This window comes from Eleutherodactylus coqui, chromosome 8, assembly GCF_035609145.1.
Source record: "Eleutherodactylus coqui strain aEleCoq1 chromosome 8, aEleCoq1.hap1, whole genome shotgun sequence".
Lineage (NCBI taxonomy): Eukaryota > Metazoa > Chordata > Amphibia > Anura > Eleutherodactylidae > Eleutherodactylus > Eleutherodactylus coqui.
Genome location: NC_089844.1, coordinates 146,584,758 through 146,609,963, shown reverse-complemented (window position 1 = coordinate 146,609,963; position 25,206 = coordinate 146,584,758). Strand labels below are relative to the sequence as shown.

The following is a 25,206-nucleotide window of genomic DNA, read 5'->3' as shown; positions in this document are numbered from 1 at the left end:
GTGCTCTATGGTTCTCTTCCGGCGGAATGCGTCAGAGGTGTGACGTTTGCTTAGCCGGTAACGTGTTGGAGCTCGGGGTCGGCTCCGTCCCCACCGGGCACCTCTACCGTTAGGCGGCGGCTCCTCCGGGTATTCTTCAGCCCGGCTGTCTTTAGGTCCATACGGCGGCCTCTTACGGTAACCTCCCCGGGTATCCGGTCCTGTGAGTGCGGCCTCTGCCTGACCATAGTAACCCCTCCTGTCACTGGTGACCCCAGACCTGCCAACTCGTTACTCCCCACTGTTCACCACCACCCTGAGCAGCGTCTAAGTGTCTGCCTGCCGCCGCTGATCATGGCCTCGAAGCCGGGGAAGAGCCTGGATCTGGAGGGGAATTGTGTGCTGTGCTGCCAGGAGATGGATGTATTCGCCATCGGGAAGTGCGATCACCCCGTCTGCTACCGCTGCTCCACCAAGATGCGGGTGCTGTGCGAGCAGAAGTACTGCGCCGTGTGCCGGGAGGAGCTGGACAAGGTAGGTACCCCCGTATGTAGGTGGGCCGGGAGGAGCTGGACTAGGTAGATGGGCCCTGAGGAGCTGGACAAGGTAGATACCCCCGTATGTAGGTGGGCCGGGAGGAGCTGGACAAGGTAGATGGGCTCTGAGGAGCTGGACAAGGTAGGTACCCCCGTATGTAGGTGGGCCGGGAGGAGCTGGACTAGGTAGGTACCTCCCCGTATAAAGGTGGGCTCTGAGGAGCTGGACTAGGTAGATGGGCTCTGAGGAGCTGGACTAGGTAGGTACTGGGGGGAAGGCCCCACCAATGACGTTTATCACCTATGGCGGCCCCATGATGATGGCGCTACCTGTGTGCGACCAACGCTCCAGTCTACGGACATCGCTGCGCCATTCACTGGAGGGTCCCGGGGTCTCCCGTTCTCATCATTGGGGGGGTCCTGACACTTGTACATTTATCACCAGTCCTGTGAATACCTGTTTTTGGTGGGAAATCCTCTTTAAAGGGGTTTTCCACAAAAAAATGCTATTGATGATGTACCCTGGGGATCCGTGCGGTCAGCTGATCCGGCTCCCGCTATCAGTGCGCAGCTCAGTGTATGAGGCTGCTGCTGCCACCCTGGTTTAGTGGCCAGCACTGGAAACTGCAGGCGCAGTTGGCATTGATTTTAATGGGAGCCGTGCCTGCAATTACCAGTGCTGGCCACTACACAGAGGTTGGAGCTATCTGCTCCCACTCCCCTGCGTATGACAGCAATCATCCTGAGCGGCGGACCCCCGCCAATTGCCTACTAACGACCTGAGGTCACGAACATCGCTGTGATGCCAAAACGGATTACAGAAAAATCGCAGTTAGGGCCGCCTGACACGAGTGCAGTTTTGCGCTGTACTAATTTTCCCTGTTGCCGCGTGAAATACGCGCACTAAAAAAAAATCGCGACATGTTCTATCTTGGTGCGCATTACGCGAGTCTACATGCCAATATAGTGCATGTGAGTTGGCGGCACACGTGTCGTTGCCTACGTGCTGCGTTTGTCTCTCGCGTGCGGCCCGCAGCTGATCACGTCAGTGGGAGTCCGGCCTTAGAGTGCGATGTAGGTGGGATTTTCTCGCCCGTTTGAATACACCCTCATGGGGGGCGGTTAATGAGCTCCTGCCGGGGACTCGGCGCCAATGATTTGATAGTAACCAGGAGGGCTGAAGTTCATCCTGTCCGATAAGCGACGGATCAGGCGCTCGCGCCAATGGTGCAAACAGAACCTTCCTGCAAGCGACAAATCACTGAAACATAACCGCGGCTTCCGTTATCTCAGTAGCTGGTGCGAACAAAACCTCCCCCCACGATGCTAACCGCAGCTTTGGATGTGACTTGAGGAGAAGCGTCCTGTGATGCCGAATGACTGCAAAAAAAGTCAAATGTAATTGTAGTGAAGTTACTTATTTCTAGTTGTGAATTACCATTTAGGGTGAGGGCACGGGCGCCGTACGTAATTACCTTGCGTATGGCCACGGGTAAGCGTGCCATCGATTTAGTGACGGCGCGGGAAATATAAACAAAACCCCCGGTGTACTGAGTGTGACTGCGTGTGTGCGTACACAGTTATGCGCAGTACTATTTCCCCGCTGTACGCGGCAGTGTGCAGGGTCATGACTAGCTCCACAGCCATAAAAATGTCCTGGGACCCCCACGGCGTTCTATGCTTGCGGCCGTGTGAGCCCGGACTTATACTCCTGTGCCCCTTTAAAACTGAACCAAACTTTTAGGAAACTTTTGACATGCCAGAAGTCTTGATCTGTGGGGGGCCGGCTGCTGAAATCGGGGTCAAATCTGAATCCATACAGTGATCACAGCAGACGGGGCGGAGAACTCGGCTGAGCGCTGCTTGTTTTAGCAATCAGCGGGGGTCTCGGCAGTCAGACCGCCCTCATCTAAACTCCTGATGTGTCACAATAGTGTCCAAAAGTTTTTCCTGCAAGTTTCCTTACCCTTTCGGATGTGGCTGATGGCTGCGCACTATAGAGGATGGCGTATAGCGGCGATCACCGGCGCTGACACAAGGGCTGAAGTCACAGAATCCATGAAATGTCTCGCTTGATGTCTCTGACAGACTGCTGCGTGACTCACGACGACTGACCTTTCTCCTGTGAGTCACTGGGACTGTACGGCCGCTGTCATCCGCAGGTTCTGTTGACATGTTCAGCTGGAAGGACACTTTCTGTGCTAATTACAGAGGCTGTGCCGAGTTATAAAGTCATTGGGATGTACAAGATAGGAGGGTAACGTTATGATCAGTCCGACCGCTGGGAGCCCCACGAGAACAGGGGCCCGACGGTACTCATATGACTAGAGCAGAAGACTCAGTTCATTATTGTTGGCCCCCAACAGCACTTGTAGTCAGCAATTTCTACTGCTGCCCTTGTAATGAATGGAGCTTTGGCGTGCATGCATGTCCTTAGCCTGACGAAGACCCCGAGAGGTTCGCAAGCTTGCAGTAACATCATGTATTTTTGTTAGCCATTAAAAGCTATCCTATCTACAAGATTACGGGGTTTCTCTTGCTGGGAACAATCACATTTTCGAGTCCCTTGTTCTCATGGAGTTCCCAGCGGTTGGACCCCCCCACTTGATCATAAAGTTATTCCCGGTCTTGTGCAAACATTTCAGGACATTTTGGGGTCCTTTGCATGTGGTTACATTGCCGGGATAGTTCTGGTATCTCTGCTATAATTCTGGCCCTGCTTGCCTTTACAGGTTGTGTTCGTTAAAAAAGTTGCTCCCTTCTCAAGCATCAACACCTCCCAGATGCAGTGTGAGAGGAAACATGACATCTACTTCAGTGAGGGGAAAGTCTTCTCTCTGTTTAGGTAAGTGCTTGTGTTATCGGATAATGTTATCCCTCACACACAGAATGGGTGATCACTCTTTGATCCATCACAGTTTGACCACTGGGACCCCCAAAGATCCAGAGACTGCATGTCCCAAAGATCCCCATGTGAATGGAGAACGTGCGCTGCAGCTCCATTCATTTCAATGGGGATGTCTGAGATGACCAAGTTCAAGCGCTCCGCCATCTCCAGCTGTCCCATTGACATGAATGGAGGTGTAGTGCACATGCTTGACCACTGCTCCAATGATGGGGAACCCAGTGGTGAGACCCCCATGGGTCAGATAGTTATCACCTATCCTGTGGATGGGGCATAAATTAATTTTCATTCATTCATTCATTCATTCATTCAACGCCCTTGAAGGAACATTCTGAGCCCAAACTAATACTGTGTTATGCCGATGGCAGGACCTTTGGGGATGGAGAACGACACAAAGGCACTCTTACATTCTTTGAATCCTTGTATTATGCCGGTCTTTTGTACTTTGCCTGCAGTTGAATAGAAATAGTTAAAGGGCTGCTATGAGATTAAAAAAATGGCAGCTGCCTTTCTTAAAGGGGTTGTGTTTCATTATGAAAATTTGCAATCGCTGGGCGTGAGTTAAAATAAAAAAATCACACATACTCGCCTGTTTCGGCCACCCGGGACATAGCTAACCGGCCCCGCTGTCCATTCCCATCCTTCGCTGACAGAAGCCAGGTGACCAATCAGAGTCTACAGAATCACTTTCTAACTCCTTGCATCAGCGCTCACGCTCTGGGCGCCATGATGCCAGGAGTTCTGGATAGTGACATTGCGACCTCTGATTGGCCGCAGCTGTACCCCGGAGGGCTGAACATAGGTGAGTATGTGTTATTTTAACTCATGCCCAGCCCGCGCATATTTTTATCGTGAAACCACACAGCCCCTTTAAACAGCGACACTCTTGACCACAGGCTGTGTGGGGTACTGCAGTTCTGGCCCATTCCAGTGAAAGCTGCTATCTTTTTTTCTTCTCCCATACAACCCCATTAGAATGATTTTTACTGATCGTACTTCAGCAAAAACATGGTATTTATGGCCTCCATGATGCATGGATGCCCACCATTGTGTGACTCGCCTACATGTGACTTATTTTCATCTCTCTCGTGTTTCTATGCAGGCGGCTGTTACAACATGAATGTCACATGTGCCCTGAGATGAGACCCTTTCATGCCTTTGCTGACCTGGAGCAGCACATGAGAAAACACCACGAGTTCTTCTGCTGTAAACTCTGTGTAAAGCACCTGAAGGTGAGAAGATTTTCCATCGCCGCGGCACGCAGAAATTACCGCAAAGGCCCCGGTCAGACGATTGGTCGGTATTTTGCCATCAGTATCTGTAAGCCAAAACCAGAGTGAAACTGCAGAATGGAAAGTTTTGCATCTCTTCTATGATTTAGACCCGCTCCCTGTTTTATCTTACAAATACTGATCAAATGTGGCTGTCTGAATGGAGTCTAAATGTACATTGCAAACTCACTGTGACTACACCTCTGGGGGCGCGTGTGCGTCCATTGAGGCAATATCTCAGTAAGTCCCATACCCAATCGGGGTCTAATGATATAGACAGGCTCTTTCTGTGTCATTATACACAGTCGTGTTACGTTATTATGGCCACCAGTGTATAGCCCATGAAGGAAGTGACGTGCGATGGGCTGTCTGATCACACATCACCCGTTGTGAGGTGTAAAAGGGGCGATTTCATCAGAGTTCCAAAAAGGATGATTATTGACTTTCGAGCCAAGGGAGCGGTATTTCTCAAACAGCGCAGTTTGGGAAGTGTTCGCAAGCTGCTGTGGTGAAAGTGTATCATGAGGCACCATTGGGAATAACCGACATGGTAACTGCGGAGCACCACGTGCCATTGATGTGAGGGGGGAACGTCGGCTGCGAGGGCCGACCGATACAGTGGAGCAGCTCATCATGATAATCAACCAGGGGGCTACCAGACGTGTGTAAAACAGTTCAGTGAACCCTACTGCGTATGGGGCTCCGAAGCCACCACACCTGTACTAACAAAGGTGCATCGGAAGAAAAGGCTTCAATTTGCATGGCAGTAGCGGAATTGGGCCACTACTAACTGGCAAACAGTTGCCTTCTCCAGTTAGTCACGTTTTCTGCTTCATCAAGCAGATGGATATTTGTGCATCAGACGAGAAACATCATAGAATAAACACCCTGCAACCATTGCTGGATGAACACAAGCTGGTGGCGGCAGCGTTATTGCTGGGGGAGGATTTTAATTGTGGCATTCTCTGGCCCGCTCATCTATCTGGAAGGCACACTGAACCAATTTGGTTATTAATCCTTCCCTGCAGATCTTGTGCACCTACACATGCTGATTGTCTTCCCTGGGGCAGATGGGATCTTTCAGCAAGACAATGCAACATGTCGCACGGCTAGAAATGTCAGAGAGTGGCTGCAAAAGCATGACCAAGACTTCCAAGTACTTCCCTGCCCCCTAATTCTATGGACTTGTATTGAGCATCTGTGGGCACCACCTCAATCATTGTGTTCCCTGTATGGATCCTCTCCAGTGACTGTGGGGGCACTGCAGTCGGCACAGCTTCAGATACCTGAGACCACTAACAGTACCAGCCTCTTATTCCTGTCCATGCGGCACACGGCCGGTCTCTGGGTATGACCGGGGGGTTATAATGGTGTGAGCAGCATGGTGACTTGGCGCTATACAGATACCATGACAAGGAGTGGTAGGATATTTGTCCCTGAAGCCTGTAGATTCATGAATTCAACCCTGGACCGACTCACCTGGGGAAGATCTTCGCAGTTTTTAATGCTAAAGCCAGAAGGTGGTCCTTAAGAAAGAAGAAGTATAAAGAAAGATTTCTGCTTGCTTCACTCAAGATGGAAACCTGTTTAAAGTGCAGATTTCACCTCTCATTGAGAAGGGTGAAATCTGCGGTGCAAAAACTGACATACTATAGAATTAAACATCTGCCCCCAGACTAATATGTGGATGACAAGGCTGCACCCCGTGGGTGAGATCTGGGAGATGCATTGGATTCTATCAGTTCTGTAACACTACAGGAAGGAAACTCCGCAGCATTCTTGTACACGCGGACATGGCTTCAACTTTTTTTTTCTTTTAACTTTTAACCTGCTCTTGGTTCTGACTTAACCCCTTAGCCATGCGGCCTATTTTGGTCATTAGGATGTGACGATTTTGTTTTTGTTATTTTCATCTCCACTTTTTAAAAGCCATTACATTTTTATTTTTCCATTGATGTGAACGCATGAGGGCTTGTTTTTTGCTACCACTTTTGGGTACATATAATGTATTGGGAAAACTTTTTTTTGGAGGGCAGCGAGAGAAAACAGCGTTAATCATGCAGCATAAATTATACAAAAAAACATTTCTGTGGGCTGGTACAATTGAGGGAATAGCAAAATTATTTTTTTTTTAGGTTATTTTACTTTTGCACAATTTTTTTTCTTTTTTTTTTCACATTGATGCCTTTTAAAGTCCCACAACTTTTTATTTTTCCATGGACTGAGTTCTGTTAGGGATTGTTTTTTTTTTTTTCTCCATAGTGAGCTGCAGTTTTTATTGGTACCATTTTGTGTAGCAGACTGCTTTTTTTATCACTTTTATTGCGTTTTTTTTTTGAGGGGAGCAATGAACAAATAAGGATTTTACCCCTATTTTTTTTTTTAGCTTTTTTTTTTCTACAGTTTTTGCCATGCTGGATAAATAGTGTGTTCAATTTATTGTAAAGGTCGTTAGGAATACAATGATACCAAATATGTGGGATTTTCAAATAGGTTTATGTCCTGTTGCGCTGTGCTACCACCCTGCTAGAACGTAAACATACGTCCTGTGGCATTAAGGGGTTAAAAAAGCAACATAAGCCATACCGAACGTCACTGACCTAATATTGTGTTCAGTACTTGATTAGATGTTGTGTTCATCACTTTCAGAATTTTACTTATGAGCGGAAGTGGTATTCACGCAAGGACCTCGCTCGTCATCGAATCCAGGGTGACCCAGAAGACACCTCCCACCGGGGCCATCCTCTCTGCAAGTTTTGTGACGAGCGTTACCTCGATAACGACGAGCTGCTGAAACATTTGCGCAAGGACCACTATTTTTGCCACTTCTGTGACTCTGATGGGGCCCAGGAATATTATAGGTAAGTGCCCGAGTCAATGGCGCCCGTGTAATGCCGGTGAATTATTCTTTATATATTGTATGTAATCTACGACAGATCCAGCGGTTAGGCCCCAGTGATCATATATGTGGCGTAGCCTCGCCATTGCTACAGTGGGAACGCGGCTTTAACACTTAGAGAATTGATGACACGTATGCTTGACACGTATGCTTGTCATGAGTGCCAGCAGTTACTGATGAGCATGCCAGTCCTGCTGATTGCATGGGGAACACTACTGTAGTGGGGTAATGGCTGTAACATACAGCTGTAATGCTGTACTAACTGTTTAACCCTTGTGACTGTCAATAACAATGCTGGTTAAGGAGGAGACTCCCTCCTTTCATCAGGTCACAAGAAATTCCTGTGATGAGATCAGGGTCCTTACCTTGTATGGCAGCTAGCGTTGAAGGACCCCCGTCCTGTCTGGCCATATCTTCTGCTGCTAGGACCTATAGTAGATGTAACGAGGATTAGTCCTGTCACTACGAGTGTGCACATAAGTCTGCTATATACAAGGAGCTGCAGCTTGATGGGCGCACAGCAGGGGATTGGGGAAGGTGATAAGTATGAGTGATGTTCCCAGACTCAGCTCTCCAGGTTGCAGACCCTTGCCATATGTAATGTATCTAGATTTAACATGTAGTTTATTCCAACATCCAGATTTTCTGTGTATAGTGACGGTTTATATTTTCTATTGCAGCGACTACTCGTTCCTGCGGGAACACTTCCGCGAGAGTCACTATTTGTGTGAGGAGGGAATATGCAGCACAGAGAAGTTTACTCACGCCTTTCGGACTGAAATTGACTACAAGGCACACAAGACATCGTGCCATAGCAAAAACCGTGCCGAGGCCCGTCAGAACCGCCAGATCGATCTTCAGTTCAACTACACCCCCAGACATCACCGCAGAGCGGAGGGTAATCGCTGGCTCCTTAATACTATTACTGACTTGTTCATCTCTTCTGTTAAGCAAATGTTTTTCTCTGTTACTTCTGTTTAATTCCACTCAAACGCAATCTGCTCAGACATTGCACATTCATGGTTATTGTATGTTCTGTTCTCATCTGTGAAAATGAACACTAATTCACCTGCCGTGAGTTTTGTTTCCGCGAAATTAAAGGGACAGCAAACAGCCCAAAAATAGGGCTTTGTGCCTTTAGCCTCAGAGGAATTCACTTTTTGGTTCTCTGTTACTTTTCATGTGAAATCTCACATTTTATTACAGTCCTGTGTTGGATCCAAGTGCCAGATTATAACATTTCTGGATTAAAGGGACTCCTTATTGCAGTCAGAGCCAGAAATGTAATAGAAGACATTTCTCCCATTGAATTCAATGGGAATTAAGCAGTCTATGGCACTTCCAGCCCTGATCACTGATGATGACCCCCGCCGCACTGACAGTGGGCCAGAGGATCCGCTGATCGGTGAGGATCACAAGTTGCGGACCCCTGCTGTTCAACTGTTAATGACCTATCCTGAGGGTAGAGACATGTCAAAAGTATGAATCAGTGGGGGTCTCACTACTGAGAACCCCCCTGATTGCTAGATTTAGGGAGCTGCAGTGCTCACCCAAGCACTGTGCTCACTCGGCTATGTGCTGAAAGCAAGCGAACATAGCTGAGGACGCACAATGCTCAGGTGAGCACTGCAGCCCCCTCGTTGGTTGCCAGCATTTCAACCCGCTACACCTCCAATATGCCCTTCTTGAGTACTGGTAACCAAAATTGTACACAGCATTCAATGTGTAGTCTGACCAGTGACTTGTAAAGAGGAAGAATAATCTTCTCGTCATGTGCCCCTAGACCTCTTCTGATGCCCCCCATGATCCTATTTGCCTTGGCAGCAGCTGCCTGATACTGGTTGCTCCAGTTAAGCTTACAGTTAACTAAAACCCCCAAGTCCTTTTCCATATCAGTGTTACCCAGAGGTTTCCCATTTAGTGTGTAATGGTGACATGCATTTTCTCTGCTTATGTGCAGAACCTTACATTTAGCAGTGTTAGACTTCAGTTGTCACTTTTCTGCCCCCAACTTATCCAGATACACTTGCAACCATATACACATCTTCTGGGAATGTTTAGCTTGCAAGAAAGAAGGCTGAGAGGAGACTTAATAGCTGTCTACAAATATCTGAAGGGCTGTCACAGTGCAGAGGGATCAGCCCTATTCTCATCTGCACAAGGAAAGACTAGAAGCAATGGGATGAAACTGAAAGTGAGGAGACACAGATTAGATATTAGACGGTGAGGGGGATCAATGAGTGGAACAGGTTACCACGGGAGGTGGTGAGTTCTTCTTCAATGGAAGTGTTCAAACAAAGGCTGGACAGACATCTGTCTGGGATGATTTAGTGAATCCTGCACTGAGGAGAGAGTTGGACCCGATGACCCTGGAGGTCCCTTCCAACTCTACCGTTCTGTATGTAACTACATTCTGTCCTCTCTTGTGTTAATATTTTTACATAACTTTGTATCCTCTACAAATATTGATATTTTATTGCACAATCCTTCTGCCAGGTCATTAATAAATATATTAAAATAATTGGGTCACCATTACTAGCAGGGTACCACAGGGAGTAGTATTGGGCCCTATCAGAGTATGTACCATTAATAACCCCCCTCTGTTTCCTATCGCGGACCAGTTACTTACCCCCTTACACACATTCTTGCCCAGACAAAGCATTCTCATTTTATATACCAACCAGTATCAAACGCTTTGAAAAAGTCCAGATACACAAGACCCAGTGACTCCCCGGTCCAGTCTAGAACTTACCTCCTCATAGAAGCTGATCAGATTGGTTTGGCAGGAGCAACCCCACCCTTACCCCCTTCCACCATAAACCCATGTTGCTATGGAGTTATACGGCTATTTCCCTTCAGGTTCTCCAGGATAGCATCTCTTAGAAACCCCTCAAACATTTTACCCACAATGGAAGTAAGACTTAGCGGCCTGTAGTTTCCAGGTTCACTTTTTGACCCCTTTTTGAATATCGACACCACATTTGCGATGTACCGATCCAGTGGAACAGACCCCATCACTATAGAGTCTTTAAATATAGGAAACAGTGTATCTATCATTGGTATGTCTATGCCACTGTTTTATATTTCAGGTCTAGTTGGAGGGGAGGATTATGAAGAGGTGGATCGATTTAACAGGCAGGCAAGAGCAGCAAGGGGGTTAGCACGTGGAGGTCAGCAGAACCGTAGGGGGAGCTGGAGATATAAAAGGTAAGCATTCATTGGTGTGCCAGCCAAGGATGTTTGCAAAGTTGCTTAAAGGGGTTGTCTCGCGGCAGCAAGTGGGGTTAAGCACTTCTGTATGGCCATATTAATGCACTTTGTAATATACATCGTGCATTAAATATGAGCCATACAGAAGTTATTCACTTACCTTCCCTGCGCTGGCGTCCCCGTCTCCATGGCTCCGTCTAACTTCAGCGTCTAATCGCCCGATTAGACGCGCTTGCGCAGAAGCGTCTTCTGCCTTCGGGTCTGCCCGGCAGCAGCGGCGTTCCGGCTCCGCCCCCTTCTACGTGTCATCGCGTAGCTCCGCCCCATCATGTGTGCCGATTCCAGCCTCCTGATTGGCTGGAATCGGCACACGTGACGGGGCGGAGCTACGCGATGACACGTAGAAGGGGGCGGAGCCAGAACGCCGCTGCTGCCGAACCGAGCCGAAGGCAGAAGACCCTTCTGCGCAAGCGCGTCTAATCGGGCGATTAGACGCTGAAGTTAGACGGAGCCATGGAGACGGGGACGCCAGCGCAGGGAAGGGAAGTGAATAACTTCTGTATGGCTCATATTTAATGCACGATGTACATTACAAAGTGCATTAATATGGCCCTACAGAAGTGTATAACCCCACTTGCTGCCGCGGGACAACCCCTTTAATTTGTTATTTTTATTATTTTACATGCACTGAAGCAATAAAAATGGTTGCAAAAGTCGTTTTACGGTTGTGTTTCTGCATGTTGCATTGCAGGGAAGAGGAGGACCGGGAAGTTGCCGCTGCAGTGAGGGCATCTGTTGCAGCAAGGAAACAAGAAGAAAGTGGGAGGAGACAAGTGCTAGAAAATGGCGATGGCTTGAAAATTAGGAAGGAGGACTCCAGGGATCCCGAGGAAGCCCGAAAAGCGAAACCAATGCCTAAATCCTCCGGTGATGCAAAATGTGACTGAGATCTTTATTTTATACAACTTGATAGACCAGCCTGGTTTCATTTCTGTGGACGGATGCTATAACAATCTGCAAATTCTTTCTTAGGTCCCAAAGAAGTGAATATGATGTCAAACGCATCCAACGGGGTATTGAATCCAGAGGATTTCCCTGCCTTTGGCTCTACTGCGGCTGCACCCCTGAGGTATGACCATGGGCTTCATACTAGATGTGGTAACTTACAGGCTATGGACAACTTTGACATGGGGGAGGGGGGGGGAAGGGGTTTGCATATGCCAGTGGTTACCTTCTGTTAAAAAGTTGCACCAAGTTTGATTTTTCAACCTTCATTCCTTAATTTGTTTTCAGACACCCTGGTATGCACTATGCTATCTGCTCCTATGTCTCAGACTCTTATGTCTGAGACGTGTTTATCCTAGTAGTACATGCTAGATGTGCGGTCTGTGTGGCCAAGATGCTGATGCACAACTTCATTCACACCCCCTTCCCTACACCCTGCCACTGTCTCTAAGGCCTCGTTCATAAGGTGTGCATTTTTCTGCATTTACCATCGGAAATCCACGTTGCAGAAAAAAAAGTAATGGCATGTCTGTTTTTGATACGAGATCCACATCAGGCTGCTGCTTAAGGAATTTGTCCCATTTCACAGGGTCTAAACCTGCATGTGGATCCGTATCAGAATGTGCAGAACACTGAGGCTTTGTCTTGGAGTTCTGCTGCAGGTTAACGTGTCGGATCTATATCGCAAAAATCAACCATGGATCTGGCCATTTAATACCCCTGTGGACGAGGCCTAACACTGGGAGAATAATCTTTATTTGTATAGCGCAGCGCTTTCGAGGCATATAGTGAACCCAAGCAATATGAAATCTAGTGTGGTATTTAATTTGGGAACCAAGGGGGTCGGGGTGATACAGAAGGTGCATCTACTTTAAAGAGGTGCATCTTTAAGGCGCGTCTGATGTTCCGTGCGTCGGGAATTGTCCGCGTTTTTTGGGGAAGAGTGTTCCAGAGGATCGGTGCTGCTGTAGAGAAGTCCTGTAGGCAAGCATGCGAGGTTCATATTAGAGGAGTGTTTAACCTGAGTGTTAGCTTCCCTCCTATCAATACATCACCCAGCCAGTGTGCTTCGATCTGCTATGTACGGTGGCGCGACGCCATGGAGAGCTTTGTGGGTGAGGGTGATGAGTTTGAATTGAGTTCTGTGGTGGATGGGTAGCCAGTAGGGATGAGCGAGTATACTCGCTAAGGCACTACTTGCTCAAGTAATGTGCCTTAGCCGAGTATCTCCCCGTCCGTCCCGAAAGATTCGGGGGCCGCCGCAGCTGACAGGTGAGTTGCGGCGGGGAGCGGGGCAGAGCGAGAGGGAGAGAGGCAGAGCGAGAGGGAGAGAGAGATATCTCCCCTCCGTTCCTGCCCGCTCTCCCCCGCAGCTCCCTGCCCCGCGGCGGCACCCAAATCTTTCGGGACGAGCCTTAGCGAGTATACTCGCTCATCCCTAGTAGCCAATGCATCGACTGGCATTGTGCAGGGGCGCCTGAGGAGCACCTGGATGGGAAGATGAGTCTAGCTGCTGCGTTTAGAGGGGGAAAGTCTGGTGCGGGAAAGGCCAATGAAGAGCGAGTTGCAGTAGTCAAGTCGGGAATGGATGAGGACAACAATGAGTGTCTTTGGCGTGTCCGTGATGAGGAACGCCCAGCTTTTAGAAATATTCCTGAGGTGCAGATGGCATGTTTGTGCCAGAGATTGAATGTGCGGGGAGAAGGAGAGATCAGAGTCCAGTGTACATTGTGGGCACAGATCCTACAGAATTCAGTGGGAACAGTGTCTGCAATGCTGTGCGGCAGACAGCTGATTAGTGCGAGTCCTGAGCAGCAGACTTCCGCCGATCAACTATTGATGACCTATCCAGGGCATAGGCAGCTCAGAAGGGGACAAATTCTCTAATTTTTCATTGAAGAAGCAATTGATCAATAAATAAGCAGTGCATACCTTATGTAGGATTTAAAGTGTTCCCAGACAAGTCTGTTCTAGGTCGTGTTCACACGTTGAAGATTATAAAGCTACCTGTATTATTTTGAAGCGATGCTTCACTCCACAAATGAAGCACTTCCCTTGCTGTATGCAAATACAAACTGGACCGTGTAATGGGCGGTTCGCCTCATGCTTTGGGTCAGGCTGTCTTCTAACACTGATGTATAAACACCCGCCTACGGTCTTAATTAATGTCTCCAGCTCTGGCCACTGGGGACATCTTGCGTTTTAAGGCTTTCGTGCCCGCGCCATACTGAGCATGGTTTATGCACGTGACGTCGATCATGGTGTGTTCAGCGGATAGTAGTCCGCCGTGCATGTGCTGGATTCCTCTCCGCGGTAATGCACGAAAGACTTACAATGCAAGACGCTGGCGGCATCCATCGGACAGTCCAATTTGCATGCAGTGCTTGAAGCGCTTTAAGATTCATTATGTGGAGTGGAGCATAACTTCAAAATAATAAAGATGGCTCTATAATTGTCATCAAGACCCCCCATCTACAACTGGCAGTGGTGACAGACTACTTTAAAACTTTTTCTAATTTCTTTGACTTTGCAGTGCTCCCAAACCAGCTCCAAAACCAGCGCCTGTTAAACTGATGGAAGAGGATTTCCCAAGTCTGTCGTCCACCTCGGGCTCTTCCTCGGCGGCGGCCTTCCCTGCTGGGCTGTCTTACACTGCTCGGTCCTCTAACGCCTTTCTGGAGGAGGATTTCCCAGCCTTGGTGTCGAACATGAGCCTCGGTAAACCGCGGTCTGCTGTCACTTCAGCTTGGGCAACTTCCTCTTCCAAAAGTACCACAAAAACCTCTTGCCCTACCGTTACTGCTTCAAGCAAAGCCTCTATGAAAGCTGCCCAACCAAACATCACAAAAGGCCCCAACAAGAAAATCCCAAAACCACCCTCCTTATCGGAGGATGAAGATGACAGTGTCGGGATAACGGCACAGGAATTCCGTAATGCTCCCACTATGATGGATATCTCTAAATTGCTGACCACATCGAGCGGGAAAGGCAACAGGAAAAAGCGAATAGGATCGGAGAAGCCAAGCAATACCGCCCCTGGTCAGTTTGTAGAAGACAGTTCAGTGAGCTCATCCCTCAAGGAGAATGCCACGGAGATTGAACGCACCCCAACACCACCTGCCACCTCAATCCTCAGTGATAAGTCAAATACGGTGGTTAACGGTGGAAATAAGGTGCCAGACAAAGGAAGTGTCTGTAAAGATCCCCCTGGGATGAACACATTGACCAGTCCAGGTCCAAAGTACCATGCAACAGATGAAGACTTTCCAGCATTGGTCAACAGTAGCCTGCTGCGGATGCCACCACCAGGTAGTGTGTTTCACTGATGTATCATCTCTGGTGGTCTGCTTTCATGCTGTAACCTATACCTCACATTGGAATATACCCTACTTATGTGTATACAGCCCTGCCGTGGTCCCGGTGTTTGTTTGTGGCAAATGTCACTGGAAGTCACCTGACCGCTGCAGTGTCACCGCCTGTAACTTCCATTGACGACATCTGCAACAATGAACTTTGGGATTTTGGCAGAGCTGCAATGCTGGAACGCAGCAGCAAAAATTGGGTAAAAAGAGTCTTATGAGACGTAAATGGGGTTTGCCGAGTTACTACGGGTCCATTTACAGTCCTGTCCTCTGTTTCTACAAGCAAGCACTCACTAATAATGAGCATTCCAGCCAGCGCTTCTTCATATTATTCACGTGGCCAGATGTGTGGTATGGTGATGAACTATCATTAACACCATCATTTGTTCCCATAGAGCCATTGCTGGTTGGCTGCACATACTGCTGTTTAGGCCCAATGTCAAACAGGCAGATCTGATTTGCTGGTCAGTTCCACAAATCAAGCCACCCATAGGGATACATGGGCGTCTGAAAGTGAAATAAAGCATGCTGATGTGATTTGCGGACCTTTTGGTCCGGGGAAATAAATTGCAGCATCCTCCATTTCACTGCGGATCCCGCATGGACTGCTTCCATTATAGTCAGTGGAAGCCGTCCTATCCGCAGCCCATCCACAATTGAATTGCTGACAGGCCGCGGATTCGGCAGGAAAGCAGGAGTTTTTATGGAAAAAACCAAACTCCACTGCGCATGTTATCTTTCCTGGCTGGTTGAGCACGCTCGCTCTGGTACTCCTCCTCAGTCTGTGATTGTACATTGCTGTGGAGCCATGTCCATATACATTAGTCGTTTACTGTGGAGTCCAATGATTGGCTACTGTGGACGCTACAACCAAACACAACACTAGTGATGAGGATGGAAGCATCGGCGCTCGATCAAAGCAGTGACTACAACTTTGTTTTTAACCATTTACTGCTCCATTGAGAATCTCTTGCTGACTCCTTTTACATGTTGCTGGTCTTTCCTAAGGGTAGAGCATCAATGTTTGGTGGGGTCCAAGCTTAGTATAATCCGACAAACCTTTAATTGGCGCTTTTCCTCTTTGTAGGATTTTGTCCCGTAGTGACTGCCGCTCCTTTGCCGCCGCCTCCAGGATTATCGTCCTCTGTTGGGAAGCCCCCTCCCGGATTTACCAGCGTCTCATCTGTGTCTCTTCCTGCACAGTCACACACCAAACCAGTGAAGGAGTGAGTGATGCTAACCCCCATTCCCTAGTTTTCTTCCTAGATGTACCTAATCAACATAGCGTTTCCTTTAGTTACAACCAGTCTGACCAGTTATAAGGACAGGTAATACAGTGGATATAAAAAGTCTACACGCTCATTAAAATGGAATATTTTTATCATGTTGAATCCTTTCTGAGTCATGTCCACCTTCAATGTGACCCATTTTCTCTACAATTCCATTAGGAAGCAAACTGAAGTCTTTTAGGGAAGGATAAAAAAAAAGCCAATCTAATGTGGTTACATAAATCTCCTCACCCTAAACTAACACTTGGCGGAGCCCCTCTGACACACTTGGCGGAGCCCCTCTGACACACTTGGCGGAGCCCCTCTGACACACTTGGCGGAGCCCCTCTGACACACTTGGCGGAGCCCCTCTGACACACTTGGCGGAGCCCCTCTGACACACTTGGCGGAGCCCCTCTGACACACTTGGCGGAGCCCCTCTGACACACTTGGCGGAGCCCCTCTGACACACTTGGCGGAGCCCCTCTGACACACTTGGCGGAGCCCCTCTGACTTTATGGCGGCATTCAGTGTTTTTTGGTCGGTGTCTGTCAGCATGGCACACCTTGTCTTGCAATCTTGGCTGCTCTTCCTCGCAAAACACTCCAAATCTGTCATATGGCGTGGGCATCCCGTGTGCAGCGCCCTCTTCAGGTCACCCACAGATCTTCAATAGGATTCAGGTCTGGGCTCTGACTGGGCCATTCCATAACTTTAATCTTCTGGTGAAGCCGTTCTTCTGGTGATTTGGAGATCTGCTTCGGGTCGTTGTGCGGAAAGGTGAAGTTCCTCTTCATCTTCAGCTGTTTCGCCAAGGCCGGAAGGTTTTGAGCCAACATGGGCTGATATTTGGGACTGTTCATAATCCCCTCCACCTTGACTAAAGCCCCAGTTCCTGCAGCAGAACAGCCCCCCACATAATGCACCCCACCATCCTCACTGCGGGTCGGGGGTCTTCTGGTGATGGCAGTGTTGGCTTTACACCAAACACCTTCTGGAATTCTGGCAACAAGTCCCCCTCGGTCTCATCAGACAGAACACGTCCCACAGACTTCTGGCAGATGCAATGGGGGTTTTGTAAAACATAGCCGGTTCGGATGTTTTTGTTTGTTAGAAAAGGCTTCCATCTTGCCCCCCTCCCCCACAGCCCCGACATATAAGAAATACAGGAGATGGTTGTCATATGACTACATAACCAGGACTTGCTGGAAACTCCTGCAGCTCCTTTAGTGTTGCTGTGTCGGCCTTTTGGCCTCGTGGACCAATTTTTTTCTGGTCTTTACGTCAATCTTTGAGACACGTCCATTTTTTGGTGATGTCACTGTTGTGTCAAATGTAATCCCCTTCTTGCTGACTGTCTCCACTGTATCCCATGGTACATATAATGCCTTGTAAATTTTTTTGGTACCCTTCTCCTGACTGACACCCTCTTGTAAGCGCTTTACAGACCAACTAAAAAAATGCCAGGAAATCCTCCTAGAAGAGCCGAACTTTATATGGAGAACCAGAATCCCTGTAAATGCCGGCAGTGGAGTGCTGTCTACTAGTTATCAGGGGCTCGTGTGATTGGCTGATTCTGAACACAACCCCATCCCCAAATATAAGAGGGTGCGAACACTTATGCAGCCACATTGTTTTAGTTTCATTATTTTTGCACCCTGAGGGATGTCAGTTTGGTTTCCCCTGGATTGTACAGATAACGGCCCACATCGAAGGTGGAAGTAAATCTGAGATGATTCAGCTTTGTCGGATATTTTAACATAACCAAAACCTGGCATTCTAACCGGGATGTGGAGACCTTTATATCCACTGTATATAACAGCACTTGGGTTGTAAGAAGTGATTCTGAGGTCCATACATGCCATGATGATGTCTTCTGCCTTTACACCTTTCCAGGCCCACATTTTGCAACAGGACTTACCTCATCCCTGAGAACTTCCAGCAGAGAAACATTTACCTGATCAACTCCATCAAAGATTACCTGCACAGCGACGAGTCCAAGTTCAATGAATTCAAATCCCATTCGGGCAAGTTTAGACAGGTGAGAACCGAGCCTCCGTGTGCCGAACTGTAGTCGTGGCTGCATATTCTAAGGTCCTTCTACATCAGCTCAATTCTCAGCCTGCTTTGACAAACGCCTATCGGCACCCGTTTCATTTTCTTTTACTCAGGCCAAGAACATGCTTCTGGAGGCGAGTGATTGTAGTTATGATCATTCTTCCCTATAGTCTCCCCATTCACACGGAGAGATGTGGCCAATTAGTAAACACTTTCATGCTTGCTGAAAGTCACCATTAGCTGATGAACGAGCGTTGGCAGTTGTTAGGCAAACGTTCGGAGGAATGTTCATGGCCAATAGCTGGGCTGTGTAGAAGGAACTTTAGTCAAGACTTGCAGCTCTGCCACATGTCTTGACATTTGGTTACCAGTAGATGGCATCTAAATTCATTACCGTGATTTTCCCAGTTAGCATATCGCTAGGCTATGCATTCCCTTCCTGATCGGTGGGGCCGACCTTTGGGACCTTGACTCATCCTGAGAGTAAAGGGGCTACAGCTCTGGGGTAGTGCTCCATGTCCTTCACAGTAGTGCTCTGGACACTAATGCATTAATGTAGTGCTAAATCACTGTTGTGGCCCGTTCATTTTCAGTAGCATGGGGGTCCCAGAGGTCAAACCCCAACTGATCGTAAAGTGATGATCCTGCTGATATAGCATCACTTTCTAAGATCTGAACACACTTTTAGAGCACGTTTATCCAAGACTAGTGTTTTTATAGGCCGGTCTTAGGAAAGTACTGTTGCTGTAAGATGCACCAAATGTATTAGGAGGTCTGTCAAGTCCCTTAAGCTTTCAGACCACTTTTGCTCATTTACCAGCTTTTGTTAGTCTTATCATTTCTATTACATTTTTGCATTATAAATGTTGTTACTTTACCACTATAAATCACTGCCACCAGGGGTCTCCCTTTTAAGCTTTTCTGTAAGCCACTTCCTGTTATTGGGTATAGAGCTTCTATAGTAACAGGGGGAGGAGCTATCTTCACCGGGGCATTCCCATACACATTCAGAGGCTGCAGGCTGACAGATCTGCAGACACTGCGATAAGGATCTCCAGAGTCTCTGCCTCTCCTGTTACAGCACTTGGGTGTATGCACATTACATACGCACATTTAGCCAAAATGTCTCTAAATACCTGATTGTCCTGGGACAGCATTGAGATACTGCCTCCCTGCTGATTGGACCAGAAACTGTGCAATGCAGTATGGGAAGTAAGGACAAGGAAGACTATGGCAGAATACTAGGCTTGCTATATGTCCCCTCCCTGAAAGTGGATTACTAACAGCAGCATAGCAGAAGAATGGAGAAAACCATCTGAAACTCAAATACAGACCTAAACAGGGTGAAAAAATCTGACATTAGAGAGTAAGGAGAACCTGGTGTATTTTAGAAAACTTGTTCAAAACCCAGGGATGACTTAATGTGTTTGTCGCATCTTGAAGTGCCTCCTCCTGAAATCTAAGCCAAATAAGATCTGGCGTAGTTTTCCACTCTAAATTACACCAGTTTCTGAATTCGACAGGCCATGGGCACCGATGCGCTGCTGAGACATGACCACCTTTTACAAAAGTGGCAGTAACTATCGAAGTCTTAATTTTTACATAAAAATGAGCATTTTTATGTTTTTTGTTTGACACCAGAATTCTGCTGTTTCTGCTTTTATGAATTTCTCCTATAGAGCATTGTTCTCCAACCTGTGGCTCACCAGCTGTAGGGTGTCGGGGGGATGCTGGGAGTTGAGACAGATTTTGGCTACCCAATTCCTGATATTCTCCATGAGCTGTAGAGGACTCCAATATTGTATGGCAACATTTTTGTATTTGAGTAGTCTAAAACCTTCTGTATGTTTTTCAAGGGATTGATCTCTGCATCTGAGTATTACAAAAGCTGCCGCCAACTTCTCGGGGAGAACTTCAGTCTCATCTTCAATGAGCTCCTGGTCCTTCTTCCAGACAACGCCAAACAGCAGGAGCTTCTAGCTGCCCACCAAGAGCTCCGACTAGAACAGAAACAAAGTTCAAATAAGTCCAAGAAGAGCAAGAAAGCTGCATGGAAAACGGACTCCAGCTCCCCTGAACTGGACTATTCCACTTGTCCCACCTGCAGCCAGGTGCTGTCCCCCCAGGACATTGCATATCACAAGACATCGCACCTCGAGGACAATGACTTCCCATCGCTCCAGGCCATCAGCCGGATCATCAGTTAGGCTCTGGACAACATAACCCAGATTTGGGGTAAAACGAAAGAGTAAAATAAGAAAGTGATAGTAAAAGTGGAAATGTGGGCAGATCCGGGCGGCAATGCGGCGGCCCGCTAATAATAAAGTAAATTATGATGCTCTGAGTGGCCAAATAAATGATGTGATGACGGTGCTGAGTGTGGAGGGCACAGAGTTGGTGCTACCCTCTGAAGAGAGTGACCATCCATGCTAGCTGGGGCAGAATTACTGCAAGTAGTGACTACCCTCTCCAGCGGTACAAGGTGGGACTTATATTTCAGTATCACTGAGGAGTCTGCTGGAACAAGTGGGGCCATGCTCTATTTCATGTGATTTTTGTTTCTTTTTGGTCCCACTTCCAATTAATCAGGTTTTTCGTTAATTCATGCTCGCATAATCGCACGCATAAATATTTTTAACGGCCCCTGTCCCATGGTTTTGTGGCCATAGTGCATTCTGGGAAATTGAATTATGCTGTTAAAGGGACACTAGGCCTGAAGTCTATTTTAATTGTATGATTGAATGCAGTGTATTGCTCTCTGTTGTCAGCCCTTTCATGCTGGAAAGGGGCTGACAGCAGTATTAATGAATGGAAGGATTGAAGAGAAGTCCAGGGTAATCTCTGCCCCCATCTACGTCCACCCAGAGGTGAGTCAGGTCTTAGGCTGTGTTCACATCACCCTCAGAGGGTCCGTTTGGGGACCTCGATCACTCTTTTCTGCAATAGCCCCGGATGAAATTGCGCAGCACATTCTGAAAAAATGGCTTGTAGAAACCAAATGGACCCCATTATAGTCAGTGGGTTGTCGTGGACAGTGGTTTCCATTTTCGTCTTTCAATGCCTGCAGGAATATAGTAGTTGTAGCACTTAGCCGTTCATCTTATTACGTTCTGTCCCTTTTTATTAGGCTTCTTTCACACTTGTGCTTCCTTATTCCATCATAGGTTCCGGAACCGCCACTTGTGTTAAATCTGAATAGCGGCCAACTGTCCCCATTTACTATCATGTGCTTCGTCCGGTTTCCTGCATGCTAGCTTGCATTTGACCAGACAACCTAGTGCAACATGTTGTGCTATCTTAGCTGGGATGTTACACCGCACCACCGCTGGAGACTCCAACACAGATGTGAATATGGCCTAAGCTGCAATTAGGGTTAGTTTTGCAATATATAGCGCAGTTGTTCCCGCAGTGGGGTATTGTTCTCCACAGACCAGGGTGGTGGGAGCTACCCGGAGTTTATTCACACAGCAATAAAACCTATTTATTGTATAATGTAACATTCTGCAACTTGTCCATTCACTGACATGTATAAGGGGTCGGATCCATTTTACATGTATGCGCGGTAGGTCCTTGCTTGGTTACATCACATTCAGACCTTCTAGTAGAAGCAACCCCTTTGGTTAAAATTGGGATCCGTACTGATTAATTCAGTATGACAGCATTTTTATCGGGCTGATAGATGCAGCACAGTTTATGGCACGCTGCAAACAACCTATTCTTGGACAGTGTATGCCAACTGTTGAGAAAGTACCCCTCCTGCTATGCCCGCATCCGAACCTATGGGGGCAGTGTCAGTAATTTGGAAATGCAGGTAAAAGGCATGTCTGCTACGAATAAGGCTAGAAAGCGACTTTTGGCCGTGATAGAAGTTGCACTGTAGCCCTATGCCCTCACATTGTCATTGAGGTTGTGTGCAATGGCTGTGGCTGCTACCCACAGATCACAAGGAATGTACCGAGGTGCTATTTCTTGCAGTCAGTGGGCCGCAGTTACGGCCACTTGTGGCTTGCACCATGATCCCATGGCTACTTAATGATCTTTGCTCAAAGCCATAGTCACCATGCTGCCCTACCGTTACCAGTTTATATACTAATGTTCTATTATCAACATGAAAAACTATAAAAATTTGAGGGGTTTTGAGTGTTATATTTGGTTGTCACAGCCCCATGCCATCTACAAGTGTTACCAATTAAGGGGTTTATCCAATTGCAAACTAGGCCCTCAATAGTAAATCAATGAGAGTCTATCGCCCAGAGCCTCCACCAATCGGCTGTTTGCTAGGTCGGTACATTTTTACACTTAGCTGTTTTCTGCAAGAAGCAGCCCCCGATGGCCAGGCTTAGTACTACAGACCAAATTCCAAATACTGTAAAGCGAAAGGGAACTTTGCCTGCAATACTAAGCCTGGCCACCGCAGTGGGAACGGAGCTGTTTGCCTTTTTTAGAAAACAGTTCAGTGCATGAGCGCACCAGCCCAGAGAACAGCTGATTGGTGGGGTTCTAAGGTGGTGGACCCTCGCCAATCTACTATTGATGGTCTGTCTGAAGGATGGGCTCTTAATAGTTTACAACTGGACAACCCCTTTTAATGACCACTTCTTATAACAAAATATATCCTACTTGAACAGGAGTCAGTTCCCCAGATGTGGCCAATGAATCTGTAATTAGAAATCAAATTTTCTGTATATATTCAAATACTACAAACTTTATTGACAAGATTTACATTTTTTTTAAATCATTGTAAATTGCTGCTCACGTGCCAAGAACTGAGGCTGATGCTTTGTGGCCCCTTTTAGATGGGCTGATGAGTCGTTGTGATTCCCACATCCAGTGAGAATCTGAATGATCGTTCAGTGTAAATGCACGGCCCGAGTAAACGACTAACGAGGATTTGTTCGCTTCTCATTTGTCCAGTTTCTGCATGAATAAGACTGAACGGCGGAGTGGCCGTGTAAACAGGCAGTTCACTTCTGAGCTACTGCCTGTTCACTGTGAATGGAGGCGAATAGGCTGGTCAGAACAATCCTGGCCCGCTCCACTCCATTCACCCAGCAGTGCTCGTTCCGTGTAAAAGCGCCGTTAGGCTAGGGCTACACGACTGCATAAAGATCACCGTGTCGCACTGCGCCGTCGCATCTGTCAGGTGTCTGTGTTGTAACCTAATGTGACTACAACGCGTTAGTCACCAATAGTCCAGATGGGTTGGATTTTGGTCCCAACTTACTTGTGACCTGCCATCGGTTATTGCAGCCATCAAGCGGTCGTGCCGCAGCAAGTCACACTTTTTTTTTTGGGGGGGGGGGGGGGGCTTTGCGAGTTTTCTGCGCTTTTCTGTTGCACAATATGTCGCTGTGTAGCCCTAGACTTACAGACCTTCATCTGATCATTGTATCTGTTACAGGAAGAGGCATGGGGGGTATGAAGTGCCTCCGATGTCTTCAATTATAGGTAAACCCCACACTTTGACAGTCTGGACCATTTCATTCTCCTGCAGTGTTGAACATTGTACCATTGTTAATGCCATCCGTTTAATGTTGTGTGCCATGCCACTGTTTGGACCTCTGGGCAAATGGCCTCATTTCAGCTGCTTGTGGTAGTAAAGGGGTTAACACCGCATAGCATTGTGGATGGATTACCAGCGTTTCCTTCCCTGGTGAGGACCTATATGGGATGTGCACAGGGTGGGGGGGTGCTCTTTGCCTGTCAGATACAGAATTGCATTGGGCAAATAAAAAACAAAAAGAAAACTGACTGATTTGACTCATTTTTATGGCTGGACAGTGAAAAACTGTAGTGATACTTACTGGCCACTAGGTGGCACTGTGATTTACATGATGATGCTTCCCCTTTAAAAGATCACATAAGTGAGCAAGCCACATGAACTCTTCTAGTGAAGCCTGGAACAATGGGGGGGTTACTGATAACAGCAGGATCGGGAAATTAAAATGGCAATCTGATTGGTCATTGGAGCAACACCAGAGTCTACAAGGTAAAGGCCCATTTACACGTAAATATTATCGCTCAAATTTAGTAGTTGGAGCGATAATAGTTAAGTGTAAATACACAAAAATCGCTCGATTGCCGTTCAGTTTGTTAAGCTGACTTTTCTGTCACGTTGTTGGCTCGCTGGCTTTTCGCCCCGTGTAAACGCTCAGCACGTCACATTCGCTCATCTGAGTAGCCTCAGACGGCACACAGCCACGGTACATATAGTCTATGGAGTACACAGATGGCATATGCCACAGAAATACCACAGTGTGTGACTTGGCCCATCTAATAGAAGCCAATGTAGGTAGTATTGCCACTCACCACTTACCATGATGCACAGGTTGTAAAACATCTAACCCGGCTGTGTTTTTTGGAATCTGTGGATCAAAGCAACTTGCATGTTGCAGCTCAACCTGCATTGACTTCTATTAGAGTAGAAGGTCCCAGGACTACACCAAGATATTGGGTTGAGATGTAGCCTTACCCCTAAAGGGGTTCTCCAGGGTTAGAAGAAGCATAGCTGTTTTCTTCTAAACACAGCGCCACCCTTGCAGTACCCTGTTAGCTGGTTATGGCAGCTCCATTACAATAAATGGGAACTGAGCTGTGCTGCACTACTAAACACAACCCATGGACAAGGGTGGTGCTATGTTTGAAAGGAAGCAGCCATGTTTTTCTAACCCTGAACAACTCCTTTACAACTATTAATGGCCTAGCTTTTGATA

General features: G+C 47.4%; 1 protein-coding gene across 2 annotated transcripts; it reads left to right on the top strand.

Moving 5' to 3' along the window:
• The first annotated feature begins 9 nt into the window (after positions 1-9).
• Positions 10-24,240, top strand: ZNF598 (zinc finger protein 598, E3 ubiquitin ligase). Of its 2 annotated transcripts, none has more exons than XM_066576653.1 (12): positions 10-513; positions 3,248-3,360; positions 4,523-4,652; positions 7,341-7,552; positions 8,271-8,488; positions 10,680-10,797; positions 11,552-11,727; positions 11,833-11,929; positions 14,339-15,114; positions 16,255-16,393; positions 18,332-18,476; positions 20,350-24,240. In XM_066576653.1, exons 1-12 carry the CDS (start codon positions 334-336, stop codon positions 20,698-20,700), a joined length of 2,655 nt encoding a protein of 884 aa, XP_066432750.1. In that variant the 5' UTR covers positions 10-333; the 3' UTR covers positions 20,701-24,240. The 2 variants fall into 2 exon arrangements, with proteins under 2 accessions (XP_066432750.1, XP_066432749.1); XM_066576652.1 differs by having other exon boundaries at positions 11,552-11,739.
• Positions 24,241-25,206: the final 966 nt, after the last annotated feature.

Coding starts and splice junctions, on each gene's coding strand:
- ZNF598 (XM_066576652.1), top strand. CDS start 334: ATGGCCTCGAAGCCGGGGAAGAGCCTGGATCTGGAGGGGAATTGTGTG. Junction 3,361..4,522: donor AAAGTCTTCTCTCTGTTTAG/GTAAGTGCTTGT, acceptor GTTTCTATGCAG/GCGGCTGTTACAACATGAAT. Junction 10,798..11,551: donor GGGAGCTGGAGATATAAAAG/GTAAGCATTCAT, acceptor GTTGCATTGCAG/GGAAGAGGAGGACCGGGAAG.